At 46.1% G+C, this 19367-nt stretch overlaps 2 protein-coding genes across 3 annotated transcripts; one reads left to right on the plus strand and one right to left on the minus strand.

The window, feature by feature from the left end:
• The first annotated feature begins 206 nt into the window (after positions 1-206).
• Positions 207-16499, plus strand: utp20 (UTP20 small subunit processome component). 2 transcript variants are annotated; one of them, XM_088283356.1, is made up of 60 exons: positions 207-433; positions 711-791; positions 870-936; positions 1006-1138; positions 1224-1412; positions 1493-1574; positions 1636-1773; positions 1857-2012; positions 2783-2935; positions 3016-3150; positions 3218-3295; positions 3372-3550; positions 3626-3769; positions 4129-4217; positions 4311-4416; positions 4498-4648; positions 4725-4787; positions 4860-5027; positions 5179-5255; positions 5351-5430; positions 5507-5768; positions 5845-6027; positions 6474-6564; positions 6668-6753; positions 6927-7052; positions 7152-7318; positions 7427-7635; positions 7705-7848; positions 7924-8003; positions 8093-8325; positions 8693-8837; positions 8927-9014; positions 9090-9233; positions 9321-9374; positions 9450-9602; positions 9678-9833; positions 10259-10399; positions 10478-10615; positions 10704-10843; positions 10931-11013; positions 11101-11408; positions 11482-11621; positions 11701-11857; positions 11934-12032; positions 12114-12281; positions 12359-12525; positions 12589-12736; positions 12843-12959; positions 13034-13204; positions 13262-13393; positions 13727-13837; positions 13917-14066; positions 14154-14336; positions 14416-14547; positions 14634-14766; positions 14840-15024; positions 15116-15439; positions 15546-15672; positions 15747-15892; positions 16140-16499. In XM_088283356.1, the coding sequence occupies exons 1-60, from the start codon at positions 383-385 to the stop codon at positions 16293-16295; spliced, it is 8397 nt and encodes a 2798-aa protein (XP_088139482.1). In that variant the 5' UTR covers positions 207-382; the 3' UTR covers positions 16296-16499. The 2 variants fall into 2 exon arrangements, with proteins under 2 accessions (XP_088139482.1, XP_088139491.1); XM_088283365.1 differs by having other exon boundaries at positions 3635-3769.
• arl1 (ARF like GTPase 1) lies at positions 16428-18883 on the minus strand. Its single transcript, XM_088283377.1, has 6 exons — positions 18774-18883; positions 18144-18281; positions 17616-17697; positions 17417-17528; positions 17158-17336; positions 16428-17082 (listed from the first exon to the last, which is right to left on the minus strand). The coding sequence occupies exons 1-6, from the start codon at positions 18775-18777 to the stop codon at positions 17052-17054; spliced, it is 546 nt and encodes a 181-aa protein (XP_088139503.1). The 5' UTR covers positions 18778-18883; the 3' UTR covers positions 16428-17051.
• Between the last annotated feature and the right edge of the window lie 484 nt (positions 18884-19367).

A 19367-nucleotide genomic window follows, 5' to 3' on the forward strand; every position in this document is an offset into this window, starting at 1 on the left:
AAAAACAACATACAAAACAGTAACTACACGGAAGTAATATTTTCTTCAAGGCTTAAATCAAATATAGAAAGAGATTTGTTGGAGTCAAGCGAAACCAGAAGCAAACCGGAGAGCGCTCGGAAACGAAAGCGGAAGTGAAGGAGAGCGAATCATCTTTATTTTTTCTCCATTCTCGCCCGCTCACATCCCCACGCGGAGGATTTTTTTTCCCATGATGCTTTGCGTTCATCATGGCTGCGCCGTACTGTTCGGCACGCGTGTGTAAACACTCGTGAATTGAGCTTTTCAGAATTAAAGAATAACGTTTTTTTTTTAATGAATCATTTTGAGCGCGTGGCGACTTTTTGCTGCATTTGACTTGAGGACACGCTACGAAGCCAAGATGAAGTTCAAATCCAAGTCTGCGTATCACAAATCTGAGAACACCTACAGGGTAAGAACACTAAATTACAGTAGATGTTTATTGCACACGTGCAAAAGTAGTTTAATACTTGTTTATGCAGCCTTTTTTAAGCTAAATGGCAAACTTGCCCTTAGTAAACATTTAACCACAAACTGCTGAATGGTCATTTTGTTCATTTTTTTTACTCATTTTAAAACAAACGCCACGTTTCTTGACCACGTGTGTTGACTGTTATCAATTTACCTCAAAGAGCAAGGACGTCATTTACCATAATTATTTGTTAATATTTTGTAAAAACCATTTGCAGTTTCTTACTTTCGTTGAGAGGCTCTCCAATGTCAACATTAACGTCATCCATCGGATCGACAGAACTGGATCCTATGCAGAGGTGTGTTCTTCATATCTTGTATACATTTTATGTTGTTGAGGTAATCGACTGTCTGATAACTTCTTTTTGGGAACGCAGGAAGTCGAAACCTATTTCTCTGAAGGCCTGACAAAATGGAAAGACCTCAACTCGACGGAAAACTTCAGTATGTCCAAAGCAGAACTATTGCTCTGTTGTTTTGTAATTTAGTGCTAATTTACAACTTCTTCTTCAGCTGCGTTTTTGAAGGAGGTCTCCAGCAAGTGTCAGTCATTCAACATGCTGGTTTTCCATCAAAACTCTATTGTGGAGAGTCTGAAAACACACCTGGCAGTCCCCAGCAGTTTGGCCTACCAACCTTTGCTTGAGTAATATTATTATTATTAACCCCATATGACTGAGCTGCAGCTTTCATTCGGCTAAATCTAACCTCGCCTGATAATTCATTCCCAGCCTGGTGGTGCGATTGGCCCGAGACCTGCAAACCGACTTCTACCCACACTTCCCGGACTTTTTCACGCTGATCACGACGATGTTGGACACCAAGGACACGGAAGTGCTGGAGTGGGTTTTTACATGCCTCTCCTACTTGTATAAGTACCTGTGGAGGCTCATGGTGAAAGACATGGACAACATTTACAGGTGAGTAAGACTATTTAAACCAACTGGGATAAAGAGTGGTATCATCAGCGTATTTTAATAACGATTTTTCGTCCTGCTAGCTTGTACAGCACTCTCCTGGAGCACAAGAAGCAGCACATCCGCAATTTTGCTGCCGAGAGTTTTGCATTTCTGATGAGAAAGGTAAGTCATGAATCAGTCTGGAATCAGGTTTTTAGGTTTAAGTGTTGCTCTGTCCCCGTAGGTTCCGGATCTGGACTCCCTGCTGTCTCTCGTGTTCTCCGACTTGCAGCAGAACCCTGACAAGGCAGAAGGCGCCGGCCAGCTGCTCTTTGAGATGTGCAAAGGCGTCCGGAACATGTTTCACTCCTGCACTGCAACCGTAAGAGAACTTATCGTTGTCACGTGACGGGTGTGAAAGTGGTTCAATGTTAATTTTATTATGCATTCTTCTCCTCTCGCTAGGCGCTCACTACTGCTCTGCGGAAGATGGGGCCGACAACGAACCAGGGAGGCGATTTACCTTGGGACCTGGTGCGGGATGCGTTGGATCACGCTGCTCAGGCTGCAGCCAATCATGTGGACAAAGAGCACTTGTTGGTTTTTTGGGAGTCCCTACAGGTAAGATACGCCATCGCTCAACGAAATGAAACAGCACTTTGGAGTGTCGATGAATATTTTGTGAGGTATCCCTGTGCGTTGAGTTCCATGTGAATCTTCGAACGTGTGTTGGAAATCTGTTAATATTCTTATTGAATAAAATTTCTTGACAACGCATGTAGATTATCGAACTCCAGCTCCTGGCGTCAGTCAGTAGGTCATGCCTCTTCAAGGCACTCATCCAACACGAATACTACAGTATGTACAGTAATTACGTTGCATAAAACCTGTGAATTTCTTTCCATCCTGTTTTTTTTTTTTATGATGTAATTGGAGGTAATTGCTATTTTGCTTTATTTAAAAAAAAATAAAAATTAATTTTGATAAATTAACACTTTAAAAACACTGCCAAAGTGTGTTGTCCTTTTTTTTTTTTTAATTTATTTTAATGTTTGGTTAAAAAGTCGCATTGTTACCCAATTTGGCCAAAGTTTTGGAACGAGACACCTACTTCTTTTTCTCTGAATAATTAATACTAAATTGCTCAAATTACCTTTAATAATTTAATAATAATTTACATGAAGACACCGATCATCTTAATAATTTCCTCACAGTAATTAGGAAAATCAATATGCAGCACCTAATTAATCTGTTTAGATTTTCAAATGATCATTCCATCACTGGCGAGCCCCATTGATGACACTTTTTAAAAAATATATATATATTTTTTTTTAATTTTATTTATTATTTTTTTTATGAATAGCAGCTGTAACCTCCATTCTGATTCACAGGCTAGCGTGGATGAGGTTTTTAATATTTTGGAGGCCAAGCGAGAAGAAGCTGCACCCGCAGGGGAGCAACTCCAAAGGCTGCTGTTCATCCTGCACACTTTGGTGTCCCACAAGGACGGCGCAAAGCTCACAAAACCCGAGGCAGTCTGCCAGGTACGAGGACTGCACTGTTTTCATCTTCTTCAAGGATATTCCAAGTCCAAATTGTCAGCGCATGTCCTCTTGTCTCGTAGACCGCGTTGCGCCTTGTTCAGAGCTCGGCGCTTCCCCCGCCGTGTTCGCGGCTGCTCCTCCAAATCATCTCCTCCTTGCTCCTCGGAGAGAACATCAGTCTCCCAAATGCGCTCGTCCACGAGATAGTCCACAAGGTTTGCTTTCGGGAACCGATTAAACTCGTTAAGTTGAGGTACCGCCTCACAAATCTTTTTCTGGCAGGTGTTTGGCAGCTCATTGGGAGGAGAGCTCATCATCGATTTCGCCAAGGAGATGTTCACTATGAAGCAGTTCGAGCAGGTGACTTAGCCTTGTCGTTTTTTTTTTGTTTTTTTTTTATCTGTCGCGATAACCTCCCCGCTCCCGTCGCTTCCAGCTTTTCCTTCCCACCCTCCTGCGCTTCACCGCCGGCTTGTTCGCCTGCGGCGATCCCGTGTCCCGCCACCACGCCTTGGACCTGCTCGTCAACTTGATCCTCGCCAAAGCCCCGCCGCCGACCGACGGCGCCATGGCGTTTGAAACCTACCCGCTGCTCTTCACCGGACAGACCACCGGGTGACTTGGGAGTTTGGGAATTTCTTCTGTGACCAGGATCGTCACACACGTTTAACTTATGTGTGTTTTTAACAGCCTGTTCAGTAACCAAGGGCAACCAGAGCAGAGATCTGTGCCTGAGTTGGTTCTGTCACTCATCGCTTTGCCCGAGCAGCAGAACGGGCCCATTGCGGATCTGTCGCCACCTTGGAGCGCACTGGTGCTGCTGCCGCATCTCAGGTAACACGTTAGACACGTTTAGGATTGGGCGATTTGGCTTTTTTTTTTAAATCTCAAGTCTTTTGTAATCCAATTATAATTGTCCCCCGCCCCCATTTGGGATTTCCCGATTCAATATTTTCCAGAAAGTTTGTTTTTCTAGCGTAAGCTTTCATCAGCTTTCACAGAAATATTTTTTCTTTGCACTTATTCATCAAGGGAAGAATGTCCCTTATTAAAACAGTGTGGTCTGTTTAAAAATAAAAAAAATCATCCTGGCAAACTTGATTGAAAATTCATCGCCCAACCATTCCTGCGTTTGTCTTATGCAACTTTTGACAAAAATACTGCATGTTTATTATTTTTGTTGTCATTTTTAGACCTCTTGTTCCAGCTAAAGTCTTCCCCGCGGTCACCGCCTTTTTAAACCACCTCCTCTGCGAAATTGAGATGGAAAAACTGGGAAAAGGTATTCTGTCTTGTTCCCCCACCTGCAATTCGACTGCAAGTTTTGAATTTTGAAGTTTTGCGATGTTAACTTTTGTCGTTTCTGTCACCCCAGCTGGTCTGTTTGTTGCCACGCAAGCCCTAAGTTGCCTCCTCACTCTGGACGGCTCGGCTCCGCCGCTCTCTCTGGTCCCCGTGGACAAAGTCGCCGCCATCTTACGGTATGTGTGACAAAGTCATCACCATAACGCCACCTTAGTAAGCAGCCCATCCATAACCAGACGTGTAATGTGTTCCTATAGGAAGTTCCCCACCGAGCTGCCGGCCTTGCTTTTAGGCGACCTCTATTATACCCGCTTGTCCGTGAGCGGCGCATCGGAGCACCTTTCCCATGATGCACTTTTAAACGTTTACCGGATTCTGCACGGCAATGTGTCCTCTAACATATCCAAGGTGCATTTACAGAATTGTTTTCTTGCATTGTCATAACACAATTGTGCTTTTACGATACTGACTTATTGTTTTATAGATGCGTCTGCTGACCCTGAGGATCCTTTCGCACTTTGAGCCAAAGCTTCCAGCCCCAGACGAGGTACAACTGTCACGCTAGAAGTTGAATTGTTTATAAATAGACGCAGTTGATAAGACAGCTCCTTTTGTCCAGCCTGACGAGAGCATGGAGGCGCAGCCGGTGTTCGCCATGTGTCTGCAGGCGGAGCTGGTGCCCGCCTCCCTTCGGGACTACCGGGAGAAACTGCTGCACCTGCGCAAGCTGCGGCATGATCTCGTGCAGCGTAGCTTGCCACTGGGGCCGCCCGGCACTTTCCAGCAGGTACGGATGAGATCATCAAATTACCCGGCAAATCTCCGAAAATTATAATAAAAAAAATAGGGGCTTGGTGGTGTGCCCTGAGGTTTCCCCAAAATATAATATAATTATTTTAAAATTATTTATTTTTTTTTTCTCACTTTTTCTCCTCCAGGTGCCTCTGCGTTACCTTCTAGCGATGCTCTTCGTCAACTTCAAGCCATTGTGGGAGGCCGTCATTGAGCTACTTGGGTTAGCATCAAGTTTGTATCCATAAAAGTAGGAGTCTGGCGCTGTCAAGTGTCAGGAGGGTTAACAGGCTGTGCGCTATCGTGTGTTTTGTGCAGGAGCCACGCCAAGGGGATGGACAATAAAGACTTCTGGATGGTGTACCATGAACATCTGGACAAAGTGGCGGCATTGGCTGGTATGTTTTGGAAGTCTGGCGTTGTACTGTCCCGCTCTTGTCGTCAAGCGTTGTTCACTTCTCCTTCTCATTATAGAAGAAGAACTGCAAGAGAGTCGTGACGACGATGACGATGAAGTGGAAGAGACGGAGGTCCAGACGGGCCCGGGTTGCGACGTCATCGAAAGCGGCGACTTGGGCCTGCTGTTTCTCCAGCAGCTCAAGTCGACCTCTCACCTCGACGAGAGGACGGACTTCTCCAACTTCCGCGGCCTGATGTGGCGCGCCATGGCCCAGTTTCCGGATAGGGTGGAGCCCCGTAGCAGGGAGCTAAGCCCCCTGCTGCTTCGGTTCATCAAGTAAGTGTTCAGTGGACCCAACCTTAATTCAACCGGACAACAAATAATGCTCACTTTTGGATTTGTCGTTTCACAGGAACGAGTTTTACCAAGCTGACCTGGTGGTGGCACCCAGTCAGGACCTGAGGAAAAAGAAAGACACTGAACGGGAGGCGCCCACGATGACTGCGGAGGAGGAGGAGGAAGCAGAAGAGGAGGAGGAGGAGGAGGAGAGGGGCAAACGGCAGAAGAAAGCACCGCCACGGCGAGCAGCTGCAAAGTAAGGATGCTTGTGTGAAATATATGTACATTTTAGAAATATTAAGATTAGTCATTTATAAGTCCTACAATGGGGAAATTTATTTAAAAAATTACATTTTAATAAAATTATTTTATCATTATTCATTAAATTGTTAAATTAATTTAGTCAATAATAAATTGCATAAATTACAATTGTCGATATGAAAAGAATTGGTAAAAAAAAGAATGCTTTTTTAAAATTATTTTAGAATTTTTTTTTTAAGATTGGTCATTAGTACCACAATGGGGAAATTTCTAAAAAAAAAAAAACATTTTAATTAAATTATTTTATCATTATTTATTAAATTGTTAAATTAATTTTGTACATAATAAATTGCATAAATTACAATTGTCAATGTGAAAAGAAATGGTAAAAAAATAATAATGCTTTTTTTGAATTATGTTATATATATTTTTTTTCTCCAGACAGCTTATCGGCCACCTGAACGTTTTTGCCAAATTCACCAACCCTCGCTCGCTCTACATGGAGAGCAGCCTGAGAGAGCTCTACTACCAAGTAACCCCAAAAGCTACCCATGTGTCACACTTAATTGAAACTTTTATGTATTTTATTTTATTTTTTTTAAACACCAACGCGCTTCTTTGTTTGTCTTTCTCAGCTCCTCTGCCATCAGGACCAGCAAATCCAGCGAGTGGCCCTCCAGTGTATTCTTACATACAAAGACCCTTTCATAGTCCCGTACAAGTAAGCAAAGTTCCAAGTGGGCACTTGTGGATGTTTGGCAGTGGCTCAGCTTTGCAATTTTCTTTTTTTTTTTTTTTTTAACCATTAATCAGGAAATTTGTATTCTATAAGACATATCTTTCATTCAGTTGAATAAAGTGTGTGTGATTATGTTTGAATTTTGTTTGTTTCAGGGAGAATCTGGAGAAGCTGCTGGACGACAAGCATTTCAGAGACGAAATTGTCCATTTTAACATTTCCGAGGAGACGGGAGTTGTGGATGCTTCACACAGAGCTGGACTCATTCCATTACTCATGAGGTATCTTTTTTTTTTTTTTTTTTTTTTTATTTTATTTTTTTTATGTGTTATGGTACTTCTGTTTTCTCATTTGCATCCGTATGTGTTTTTGTCGCAAAGGATCCTGTTCGGCCGGCTGCGCAGTAAAGGCAGCAGCCGCTTCCAGAGCAAGGCCAGCGCCTATACGCGCTCTTCCATCATCCTGCGCTTCCTGGGTGGATGCCAGGAGGCGGAGCTTGGCATGTTTGTGGATCTGCTGCTGGAGCCCGTCGCCCATCACAGTAACGGTATGGATGCAAATAATCAAAAGGAAGAAAACCTTTTGGGTTCTCAGTTCTCACTCAACATCTCATGTTCCGTACACCGAAAGCAAATGTCATCCTTTGTCTCTTCAGGTTCCTGTCGGGACGCGGTGCAGCGAGCGGTCACCGAGACGGACGTCGGCGCCGTGCTGCCGCTGGGTCACCAGCACAGCCTCCTGAACATCATCAACGTGGTCATCCAGAAGCTGGGCCACCTCATCGAATTCCACCTGCCCAAAGTGCTCCAGATCCTTTTGTGCGGCACCGCCTCCGTGTCCGCCCTGTTGGACGTCAGAGAACAGGTAAGTCCATCCAGCTCCGAGAATGAGAATTGGATGACGGTCTCCTCTATGGTTTTTTTTCCTCGATAGTTGCGGCCAGGTTGCATCAGTCCTCTGAAGAACCTGAGGCGTCTCGGCATCCTAAGGATCCAGGACTTTTTCGAGAACTTCGACACCTTCAGCTTCAGCGCCGATCAGCTGGATGGCGTCTTCATGGCTGTTGTGTGGCCTCAAGTACGTGCCCGAAACATAACTTGCTCCCGTTGCTCTTCAAGGGAGTCGACTTATTTGTGATTTCTCCTTTCTCAGGTGCATCGCCTCCCAACTGAGAGTCCATACTCGCCCACACCACTACTGAAGCTCATTCGTGTGTGGTGCAAACACGCCAGGTTTTGATCCTATCATATTTCCTTCATTGTTCTTATTTCGTCTCATCCCCTTCGAGGTCCTGAAATGGACTTTTTCCGGGTTGTCCCAGGTACTTCCCGCTTTTGTCCAAGCAACGGCCGGAGCACCCGGAGTGCGACATTCTCCTGAACGTGTTCGCCCTCCTCTCCGCCAAGAACATCTCGCCCGTCACCATCGCCGTCGTCATGGACGTTGCCGAGTCCCTGGCGACCACGCAGGACTTTGTCGCCACGGAGACGGAGGCAGAGCTGAGCGTGGGCGGCAGTGTGTTTCCGCAGCCTGTGGAAGGCTCGCTTGCTGGAGGTTAGAGGATCCGTTTTCCTTTTAGCTTCTCTGGCATTTCTTAGGCGACGCTTTTGGCGGGATTAAATGCAGACTGTTTGGTGGTGTGTTGTCGCAAAATCCCAAATTGTTGTGAGCCCTCACTGTTCCGACCAAGACCTGCCAATAGTTTGTGAAAATCCACGCATTAAAAAAATGAATTAAACGAGTCTCCACCAGATGGCGCCAAAGTAACGCATTTTTTTTACCCTGGCAGTAGATTTTATGAGAATGGAGGATAGATTAAAAAAAAAAAAACACACAAATTTGCAGGACTGAACAACAAGAATGAGTTGATTCAAGATAAAATTGTAGAACTCGACGTCTTTAACATACACCTATTTTTCAGCCTCGTTGACGCAGGGCAGCAGGCTGTTGCTGCCTCACATCACCACCCTGTTGAACTACTTCAGCGGCGTGGTCCGAAACACCGACAGGCTCAAGAAGAAGAAATTCCGCCCGCAGGTGGCCAAGGAACTCAACATCCTCTCCAAGCAAGTTATTGCCTCGTGCCCTCGTTTCCTCGCTCTTGTCTACGTACGTCCGATAACATTTTTTAAAATTTTTTTTATTAATCTGCCAGGATCAGTCGGTTTGTTAGCGACAAAGAACAGAGTTCAATGCTCATTAAGCTCTTGCTTCCTTATCTGTTGAAAGGCAAAAGCTCTCAGGTAAGGCTTTTTTTTTTTATTTTTATAAATAACAGTTTTTCCTGCTGCTGAATGTCTTGACTCCATTTATATTAGGAGTTAGAACTGGACCTCCTGGCCACCATTCAAAACTTGCTGCAGCAGTGCGTGCAGCCCTCGGCATTCCTGCAGCCGCTCAGCAAACTCTTGTCCGTCATTCACAACAAGCTGCCCAGGAAGGCTCTCACTAGCGTCTTCCAGGTACGGTATTTATTTCTTTTTTTTCTTTAGGTGCTACTTTCCGGAAAATGTTTTCGAAGCACTGCGCTTTTGTCATTTTTCTTTTAGACGTTGTCGGACATGGATCCTTCCCTCAAATACATCACCGACATGACCACCAAGGTAGCCTTGAACGCTTTGACAACTCCATGTCAACATTTCTCTCACGCCTGACACCTGCAACCGCTCCTCTCCCAGCTCAACGCCTTTGACAGTCGCCACCTGGACGAGGTTTACTTCGACGTCCGCCTGACCGCTTTCCAAGACGCCTCCCGGCGTATACGAGCGATGGAGTCCCTCGATCTTGACTACATCGGCGCCGTCATACACAACTGCTTCCACACTTATGAGGTGGCAATTTGTGGGGAAAACTCCGCACCGGGTTGATAACTTTTGCCATCGTTACACTTTACTTAATCCGTACAGATTGGAGACATGTCGCTGGGTGACAACGCCACCTTGTGCCTGTCAGCAATAATCGTCCAGCTGGCGGCGGTCGGCGCCGGAGAGCAGGTGTACAAGGATGTCATCCTACACACCATCCTGGACGCCATACAAAAGGGGCTCCGGAGCAAGACGGAGGTATTTTCATATTCATGTGCCAGTTGGACTCAAGCTAGATACAGAACCGCTTCCATATACGGTAGAATGTTCGAAAATGAAGAGCGTGAGCCCCGATCGTTTCCACTGGTCTCTAAAAAAATATTCAAATAATGAAATGGATTTAAATTAAGGCCTTAAATGGCAATATGTTGAACAAATGAGCAAAACAATGAACCAAATGGACAGGAGTCATCCACTTCCTTCATGTTCCAATTAATTTGCTCTCAATTTGAAAAGAAGAATGTCACTGTCTGACATGAAAGACTAATGCCACCGAAATGTGACTCAATGTTTTACACTCCTTTCATTCAATTAGATTTTCTGAAACCCGCAGAAACTGTCCCGTTGGAAAACGGCAAGGCCTGTGTGAATATGAATAAAAGCAGCCTGTCTTCTCTGTTAAGAGTGTGCAGCACGAATACACCAACGTCCTCGCCTGCCTTGTGAAGACCTTCCCCACGAAGAAAGAATTCCGAGACATGGTGCAGCTCACCGACTACAATGACCCCGAGTCGGACTTCTTTGAGCACATGAAGCACATTCAGGTACGGAAGCTTCCCGTCGGACTCCGCCCCCCCCCCCCGCCCCCTCGGATGCTTGATCGCTTCTGCGTCTGACTCTAGATTCACCGTCGGGGTCGAGCCTTGAGGAAGTTAGCCAAGCAGCTCACCGAGGGCACCGTGATGTTGTCGCCGCGCTCGTTGATGAATTACATCATGCCTTACGCTTTGACGGCCCTGATGGACGAGAAAATGCTGCAGGTGCCGCTTGTGTTGTTTTTGCTCTCGTGATGTATTTTACTCGGCGTATTCATATTTCCCCCCCCCGCCCCCCCGTGGCTCACGACAGCGCGAGAACATGACAACAGCGTGTGTGGACATCGTGGCCGCCGTGTGTCGCCGGCTGACCTGGTCCAAGTACCTGTACTACCTGAAGCATTTCGTTCACGTCCTGCAGACGTCGCAGGTTGAGCAGAAGCTGGCTGTGAAGTGGGTGGCCACCCAAGAAATAAACTTTTTTTTAATTTTTTTTTTTTTTAACCTGCTCTCATTTTGTCGTCCTCTCGTCACCTCCAGTTTGCTCGTCAAGGTCCTCGAAGCGTTCCACTTCGACCATGAGACCCTCACCCAAGAAATGGAAGCTGCTAAAGCCAGAGCAGGTGAAATCTTTTAGAAAGGATTGTCATTTTATGGTTCTTGCAATGTTTTTACGATATAAATAAACGCAAATTTACATTTCTGCGAAGCCACGAGCTCTGCGATGGAAGTCGAGGAAGAAGCTGCAGCTGAACAGTCGGAGGCAAGCGACGAGGACGAGGATGAGGAGGAGGCCATGGAGATGGACGGCGACCTCCCTCCAAAAGGCGTCGCTGGGGAAACGCCTGCTAAGGGAAAAGCCGCTAAAGCCAAAAAGAAAGCGCCAGCTTCCAAACCCGCGGTGGTTTGTTCCGGTCTGCCGCAGAGCAAACAGGAGCTGGAGTTGCTCATCCGCACCATCCAGGAAAGCGTCACCGGTAGCGTGATGCCTCGACTACATAAATGCCTCAATGCCAAGGTAGGATTTATTTATCCACCTCAACAATGTAAATAAAGAACAGCTGCCAAAGTGCGAATTTGTGAATCTTGAGGTGAAACGAGACGATGAGCACAAGGCGGTGAAGTCGAAGGAAGTGAAGGAAGAAGAAGTGGCGCGCATACCGATCGCCTTCGCCATGGTCAAACTCATGCAGACTCTTCCCTCGCACATCATGGAGGCCAACTTGCCCGGGTACGCCACCTCATTCTTAAAAATTATTTTTTTCTTTTCTCCCAATGGGTTAACACGTCTTCCTCTGTTCGCTCTGCAGGATTCTGATCAAGGTGTGTGTGGTGCTGAGGAACCGATTCCAGGAAGTCCGCGATGTTGCTCGGGGGACGCTGGTGAAGATCATCGAGACGCTGGGCTGCCGCTACCTGCGCTACTTGCTGAAAGAGATGCAGGGGATCCTCGTTAAAGGTTACCAGGTGGGAACAAATTCATGCATGGTCTATATCAGCGCCGGCTCCATTTTCTCATCTTGTCTGCGCATTTGTCTTCCAGGTGCACGTTCTGACATTTACCGTGTACCAGATCCTCTCGGCCCTCGGCCCAACTCTGAAAAGCGGCGACCTCGACCCGTGCATGGGCATGCTCATCAACGTAAGAACGCACCTCCTGTCTCATTCCGGACTCGCGTTTGTTTTTATTATTTGGTTTCCGTCGCCCCCGCCCCCTGCTCAGATCTTCAACAACGAGCTCTTCGGCGTCGTCGCAGAGGAGAAGGAAGTGAAGGGCATCGTCTCCAAGCTGATGGAGGCGCGGCACAGCAAGAGCATGGACTCCTACAAGATTCTGGCGCAGTTCTGCAGCAAGGAGAGCATCACCATGCTCGTTTTGCCTTTGAAGGAGGTGGGCGGAGCCCTGCCGGATGATGTCATCGTCACCGCACGTCTTTTGTTTACGCACGAGTCCTCGTCTCGTTTCAGATTCTGGAGAACTCAAAGAGTCTTAAGGTGTGTAACCGCGTCGCCGCTATTCTGCGGCGCCTGGTTCTGGGCCTGCTGGACAATACAGGCATGGGCGCGTCTGACATTTTGCTGCTGAGCCACGGTCTCATCAGCCAGAGCCTGCCGCTGCTCACCAAGAAAGACAAGTACGGATGACAGCGGGTGACGCGTCTGCGTTAGGCGCCGTTTAACTTGAGGTGTGTTTGTAGGGACAAAGCGGCAGCGAAGCCTCCGCCAGACCCTCGACTGCCGCCTCCGAGCTGCCTGCTTCTGCCGCCGACTCCAAAAAGAGGCGGCGTTAAAGCTCTGGTTAGCCGCCGGACCAACATGCACATCCTGGTGGATGCCGGTCTTAAGGTAAGGGAAATCATTCGTAGCATTTTGTACGATTTTTAATCGGGGGTCTGACGTCAGATTTTTCAAATATAAAATTGAATCCCGCGCAATAAATCGTGTTCTGCAGTTGCTCCATTTGAGTCTGAAGAAATCCAAAGTGACGTCGTCCATGAAGTCGGCCCTCCAGATGTTGGACCCTTTTGTGCCGATGGTGCTTGAATGCCTCACCTCCATGCACGTCAAGGTGGGAGCCGCTCGCGTCTCGGCCCCGACGCAGTTTTTTTGCCATTCAATAACTCCTTTTTCCTCTCAAATCAGGTGATCACGGAAGCGTTGGTGGCGTTGACGTGGTTGCTGAAGTTTACTCTGCCCGCCGTGGCACAGAACATCAGTCAGATGACCAAGCAGCTTTTTGTCCTGCTGAAGGATTACTCCAAAGCCGGCGCGGCCCGCGGGGAGAACTACCTCCTGGTCCAAAATTGCTTCAAGGTAAGAAATTGGAAAGACGTTTTGCGCAGTAATCATCACACTCGTTTTGTCTTTTAGACCATCACCGTGCTGGTGAAAAATGTGAAGAACAGCAAGATTTCCGAGATCCAGCTGCAGGTGCTGCTGGGATACGCCGAGGAGGACATTTACGACCAGTCTCGGCGGGCGACCGCTTTCGGCCTACTGAAGGTGAAGTCTTTTTGTGCTCTCACAATTTTAGCGACAGTCTAATGGTGGGAGGCAAACTGCGAATCGAGGATTGATTCAAATTTAAAAAGTTTGTAATTGCTTGTATGTGCCACAAGGTGGCGGAAAAAGACTACTTTTAGTGAAACCCCTCAACTCACTTCAACATTTCTTTTTATTTATTTTGCATAATAATGAAATGGAAAAGCATGAGATTGCAACAGATTAATTTGTAAGTGGAACTTGATTACGTTTTTAAAAATGGATTCTTTCATCAAAGAACAAAAAAACCCGAATGGACCGCTTTGACTTGAAATGCCCTCAAACGTGTCGCAGGCGATTCTGTCGCGGAAGCTCATCGTTCCCGAGATGCAGCCGCTAATGGTGAAGGTGGCCAAGCTGTCAGTCAACGGGAGCAACTCCATGATCCGAGTCCACTGCAGACAGGTGCGCATCGCAAACGTGGAGAAGCAAGCCCGCCATTTTCCGCTTTCGTTCTGATTAAAAAGCTTTTTGTGTGTTTCAGATCTTTCTCAAGTACTTGCTGGACTACCCGTTGGGGAAGAAGCTGCAGGATCACTTGGACTTTATTGTGGCCCAGCTGACGTACGAACACGACACGGGCCGGGAGTCTGCGCTGGAGATGCTCGCTTACGTCTTTGAGACTTTCCCTCAGGTTGTTATTCGGGCCCGGACAATGACTCAAACTCAAAACGGACGTGATGTGCAAACTTTTCACCGTGCTTGCGTTTTATTCCCTCAGAGCTTACTGACCAAGTACAGTAACCTCTTCTTCGCCCCGCTGGCGCTGGTGGTGGTCAACGACGACTCGGCGCGCTGCAAGAAAATGGCTGCCATGGCCATCAAAGCCCTGCTGGCCAAGTTGAACGTCAACCAGCAGAACGCTCTGTTCTGCCTCGTTAGGAGTTGGCTGAATGAAAAGAAGGCACGTTAGCGCTACTTTTATTCTTTTTTTTTTTTTTCTTCTAATATTCCGGGGTGTAATTAAGGTTGTTGTGTCGCAGGCGAGCCTGAGGCGTCTGGGCGCTCAGCTCTGCGGTTTGTTCGTGGAGGTCGAGGAGGAGAACTTCACCCAACGCCTCGACGACTTGCTGCCGCTATTGGCGAAGGAGCTCGACCCTGACAACTACGAAGACGTAAGATCTAAAAAAAAAAAATACAAAATTAAAATGTCACTGTGACAGAATGACAATTAGGATATTTTTTTTTTGGGGCATCTCAGATTGAGGAGGAGGCGGATGAGCGAGCAGCGGACAGGCTCCTGTTCACTTACCTCACTCTTGTCACCAAATTGATCACGCACTGCGGCTTGTTGGAGCTCGCCAAGCCGCGTGACACCCTCACCCACATTTGGGGTAAGACACCCACTTGCCGGCTGGCACCAACACACACACGGAGATCACATGATTCCGTTGTTGTTTTTCTTAGGCCACATCGACGCCCATTTGCACTACCCTCACTGCTGGGTGTGGCTGACCGCCTCGCAGATCTTCGGCCAGCTTTTCGCAGCCCACCAGGCGGAGGAGCTGGTGGCGGCGTGGAGAGCAGAGGGAGGCGGGGAAACACAGACGAAAGTCACCACCGCTTTCATCGCTAGCAATCTAGACAAAAAGGCTAGTCCGAAAATTGGCAATTTGTGGTCTGACTCCCCTAAAATGTGATGTTCTCTTCTCACGTTATTTTTATTTATTTTTTTTTCGGCAGATGAGAGAGTTGGCATTATCTTTCTGCTATCAGCTGCAGTCCAAATTTTTGGACACGGCGTCCGGCGAGCAGGTGGTCAAAAACCTCCTCTTTGTGGGCAAGGTTATCTACCTCCTCTCCCCGGAGTCGGACACCGCCTCGCCTGAGGAGGAAATGGAGGAGGAGCAGCAGAATGGAGATGAAGATGTAGAGAAGGAGGAGGAGGAGAAGGAAGAAGAGGACGACGTGAAGGACAACAAACTTCTATCGCTGCTGTGGCTGATAAAGAAGCTGTCGCTGATGGCCAAAAGGGAGGCGGCGCACAATCCTAAAATTCCCCTGAAGGTACCAAAGCAGATTTTAATGCACCATCCTTTAAAAAAAAAAAAAAAAAAAAAAAGGACGTTTTACCTTGCTGAGTTTTTGTTAATCTTCCCATCACTCTTTACAGAGAACCTGCGTTTTTAAATTCCTGGGCGCAATCGCAATGGACCTCGGCAAGGAGCGACTCGGCCCCTATTTGACCACCATCATCGCGCCGCTGTACCGAGAACTGCAGAGCACCTACGCCGAGCAAGGTAAACCACACGTTTTCTTCAGCCCTGCCCGGAGAACTCGCAACCAACCGCGTTGTCGTCGTTCTCGTCGTCAGACCCGACGCTGAAGAACCTGGCTCAGGAGCTCATCGAGCTGATGAAGAAGCAAATGGGACTGGAGACCTTCTCGCTGGCGTTCGCGGCCGTGCAGAAACAATTTGCAGTGAGGCGGGCCGCCCGCAAGCGACACCGAGCCATGCAGGTACAGATGTCGTCGCTTTAGTTTGACTTAAATGTGATATTGTATTCAAATAAAATCTGATTTTATTTTATATATATATATTTATTTTTTTTAATATATATATATATGTATTTTTTATATATATATATTTTTTTATATATATTTTTTCATTTTTTATTTTCCTTTTATGAAAACATGATGAAATGACGTTCAAATTAATTTTTGATTTTTCAGAAAATATCCCTCTAATAATCGTTTTGTCTTCCAGGCGGTGACCAACCCCGACATCGCCGCTAAGAAGAAAGTGAAGAAGCACCTCAATAAAATTGAGGCCAAAAAGCGCAAGATTGAGTTCCTCCGGCCTTGCTATAAAGCCAAGAAGCACCGTAGCCACGCCCTCAAAGACCTGGCCATGGTGCAGTGAGTCAATCAAGGACCTCATTTTGTTCATAGATAAAGCCGAATCATGTCAATTGATTTTTTTTTCTCTTTGTATAGCATTTTATAAATCATCCTTAAGAAAGGGAAAAAAAAAAAAAGCATCTCAACTCAAATGTTACAATCACCAAAAGTCTTTACTGAGAATCATTTTCACTGTACAAGCAGATATAAATATGCAACCATTCAATTTGAAGCAAACAAGTGTTCCATAATTTCATTACTCTGCAAATCACGGGTGAGGGTTAAAGAAAAGTGGCGTCATGATGTAGAGTGTAGACAATACAAATCAAGTTGTGGCGGGGCACCAGGGAAACGGGCTAATTAATTTACTGAAGTACAAAAAAAAAAAAAACCTGCAATATCACTCGGTGGTCTTTTCGTGTGTAAAGAATTGGCTCTGGGACTGTTAAGAGCCTTTATGATGCCTCCTTGCAGAGTGTCAGGGCGTTTGTTGCTCGTTTGACATGCTCGAGCATTCTGGGTAATGGAGTGAAGGAAGGCACCCAGGTTGAATGTCAGACGAGGTTACTTTGTTGGATTTAAAAGTAGCAAGAGTAACCTTGTCCGGTACTGCGCTCGAACAATGCTTCGCGCAGACGATACGATAGAAACGAGGCCTGCGCTTTTCAGTCCCACGACTGGCCGGAGTAGACGGGAAGCGAGGTCAGTCACAAGGCTTCATACGGAAGGATATTCACAAAAAGGGGGGGGAAGTGTCGGTGGTGTTTTTTTTTTTATTCTACTGCCGACTCTTGAGCGAATCCACCAGCCTGCAAAGAAATATCTGTAAACACACTCATCCCTTCTTTATTTGGTTGACTGTTAAAAAAAAACAAAAAACATACCACTCCATGGCTTCATCCAAGCCCGTCCCTTTGGTCGCCGAGGTCTTGAAGATCTGCCACTTCCGGTCTTTGAGGGCGGGGAGGCCCAGTGCGTTGGCCACCTCGGCCGGCGTCATTGCCTGGTCCATGTCTTGCTTGTTTGCAAACACCACCAGGATGGCCTTCTTCAGCTCCTCCTCCTGGATTTCCCCCAAAAATTATAATAATAATGCAAAAACTGCATGCACCTTGAGATTATTAGTCTGTGGAAAAGACTCACCTCCAACATGGCCACAAGCTCAGACTTGGAGATGCCCATTCGGTCACGGTCGCTGCTGTCCACCACGTAGATGACCGCGTCTGTGTTGGAGTAGTAGCACCGCCAGTACGGCCTGGAAGAAGACCGGAGAAAGAAAAGAAAAACTGAAGAAGAAGAAGAGCGATGCTGCGATCATTCCAAATCAGTGCGGTATACGTACCGGATACTCGTCTGGCCTCCCAAATCCCACACCTGGAACTTCAGATTTTTGTATGTGACGGTCTCCACGTTAAAGCCGATGGCTGCGCAACAGAGGATGTCGAGTCAAAATAGAGGATCGTAATTGACTACAGGATTTTCTCTTTAAATTTTTTTTTGTTGTTAAATATACGATGCAAGGGATATTTGATACCATTTGTGTACGCTGCTCTAAGTAGTTAGACACAAAGGTAAGATCATGCGGTTTTGTATCTGCTTATTAACCTGCTTCGCCAGCTCATCGTTTTTATCTATTGTATCGCTAACTTTTTGGCTACTCGAGGTAGCATAAGCGCAGACTTTGATGTGACGCTTGCAATCGGTCTTGCCATTTTATGCAAGCTTTACATCGTTCTTGCAATCACACTAAGCCAGAAATATAAACGAAGGTACATGTGTCGTAAATGACTTTAAGACAGAGCAAGTGAAATTGGTTGACTTCCAGTGAACCTTCCTGGTTGGGACTCACATATGTTGCATAAGTACTTACTGGGAATTGTAGTGACCACCTCCCCAACCTGCAGCCGGTACAAAATGGTGGTTTTCCCTGCACCATCCAAACCCAAGATGAGAATCCTCATCTCCCTGGTTCCAAACAGGCCCGAGAAGAGACTGGAGAAGAAGCCACCTGCAAGTACACACATTTTGCTGTGTTTCTTCCCTCTCAAAACGGCAACCAAATGAATCCTAAACCCAATAGAATTCAATTTAAAAATGGTGCAACTGCAAAGAAATTGAAGCATTCTTTTGACATTGACAACATGACATTATTTGTCATTCAGGACGCTTTGATCCAGCCGGCTCAACTGGTTAGCCTCCGGCAACAGTGATCAGCTGCGACTGGTACTGAAATCCACGAGTTGTCACTGTTGAATACTTGGGCGCCGTTTTTGCCATAGCAAGGCGATACTGTTTGTGTATAAAATATTCACACCAAGCCAAAACAAACGTTGCAGGGAGCTAACGTGGCTTTTAGCTTTAGCCAGTTTAGCTAAGGGGGCGATTTAGAAGCTCGCAAGCAGCACGACAAACATAAATGAGTTTTTACGACAGCTCCAATATCGTCCATGTCAGATTATTCGATAAATGTGTATTAGGTTGCATTTTAGACAATACGCACCCATTTTTGTTCAGACCACCGGACTCGTCTCGCAGTTTGGGTCTGAAAGCTTCCGTGTGGTGACGTGTCATTTGATGACGTCACCCGCCCCCGCGGAAGCGTCCTCACACGTTTTAATAATGCAATGTGAACGACTTAAATCTAATATGAAATTGACGTTTTAATTTTGTAGATTTTTTTTATATTTAAAGTCGTATAAGTTTCCAAAATATCTTTAATTTTATTTTTGTTGAAAGTGCGGTTGGTTGGAAGAAGGTTATGTTACGGTGAACATTCAAGACGACAAATCGTTCCTAAGCGTTTGCAAGCATGTGTTCGTTAACACAGTTATTTCAAATTTAAATGGTCTCAAAGCTAAAAAGAGCACAATAAATTCAGGCCATAAACTCTTAATCATGCACAGCTTTGAACTTAACGTCATTTCAGGTCATAAAGCAACAACCACGTCATATAGCGGAATGAGAAAATACCAAATTACGCAAAGCTGTGTGCCTATACTTTGAAGAATCCAAATAATTACAACATTACCAAATAATGTCATCATTAGTTATTCTCATTGCCAATGAATTAATAATGTACAATTTTGATAAAAAT

Source organism: Idiotropiscis lumnitzeri, chromosome 2 (genome assembly GCF_059441095.1).
Source record: "Idiotropiscis lumnitzeri isolate Australia: NSW breed Sydney's pygmy pipehorse chromosome 2, RoL_Ilum_1.0, whole genome shotgun sequence".
NCBI classification, from domain to species: Eukaryota; Metazoa; Chordata; class Actinopteri; order Syngnathiformes; family Syngnathidae; genus Idiotropiscis; species Idiotropiscis lumnitzeri.

Bases quoted from the DNA above. Each gene is read 5' to 3' on its own strand.
- utp20 (XM_088283356.1), top strand. From the start codon at position 383: ATGAAGTTCAAATCCAAGTCTGCGTATCACAAATCTGAGAACACCTAC. The intron at 10,844-10,930 runs GTGGGTGGCCAC...CGTCACCTCCAG, and splicing joins GAGCAGAAGCTGGCTGTGAA to TTTGCTCGTCAAGGTCCTCG. The intron at 14,548-14,633 runs GTAAGATCTAAA...GGGGCATCTCAG, and splicing joins ACCCTGACAACTACGAAGAC to ATTGAGGAGGAGGCGGATGA.
- arl1 (XM_088283377.1), bottom strand. The intron at 17,698-18,143 runs GTAAGTACTTAT...TCTGTTGCGCAG, and splicing joins GGTGGTCACTACAATTCCCA to CCATCGGCTTTAACGTGGAG. The intron at 17,337-17,416 runs GTGAGTCTTTTC...GGGGAAATCCAG, and splicing joins AGCTTGTGGCCATGTTGGAG to GAGGAGGAGCTGAAGAAGGC.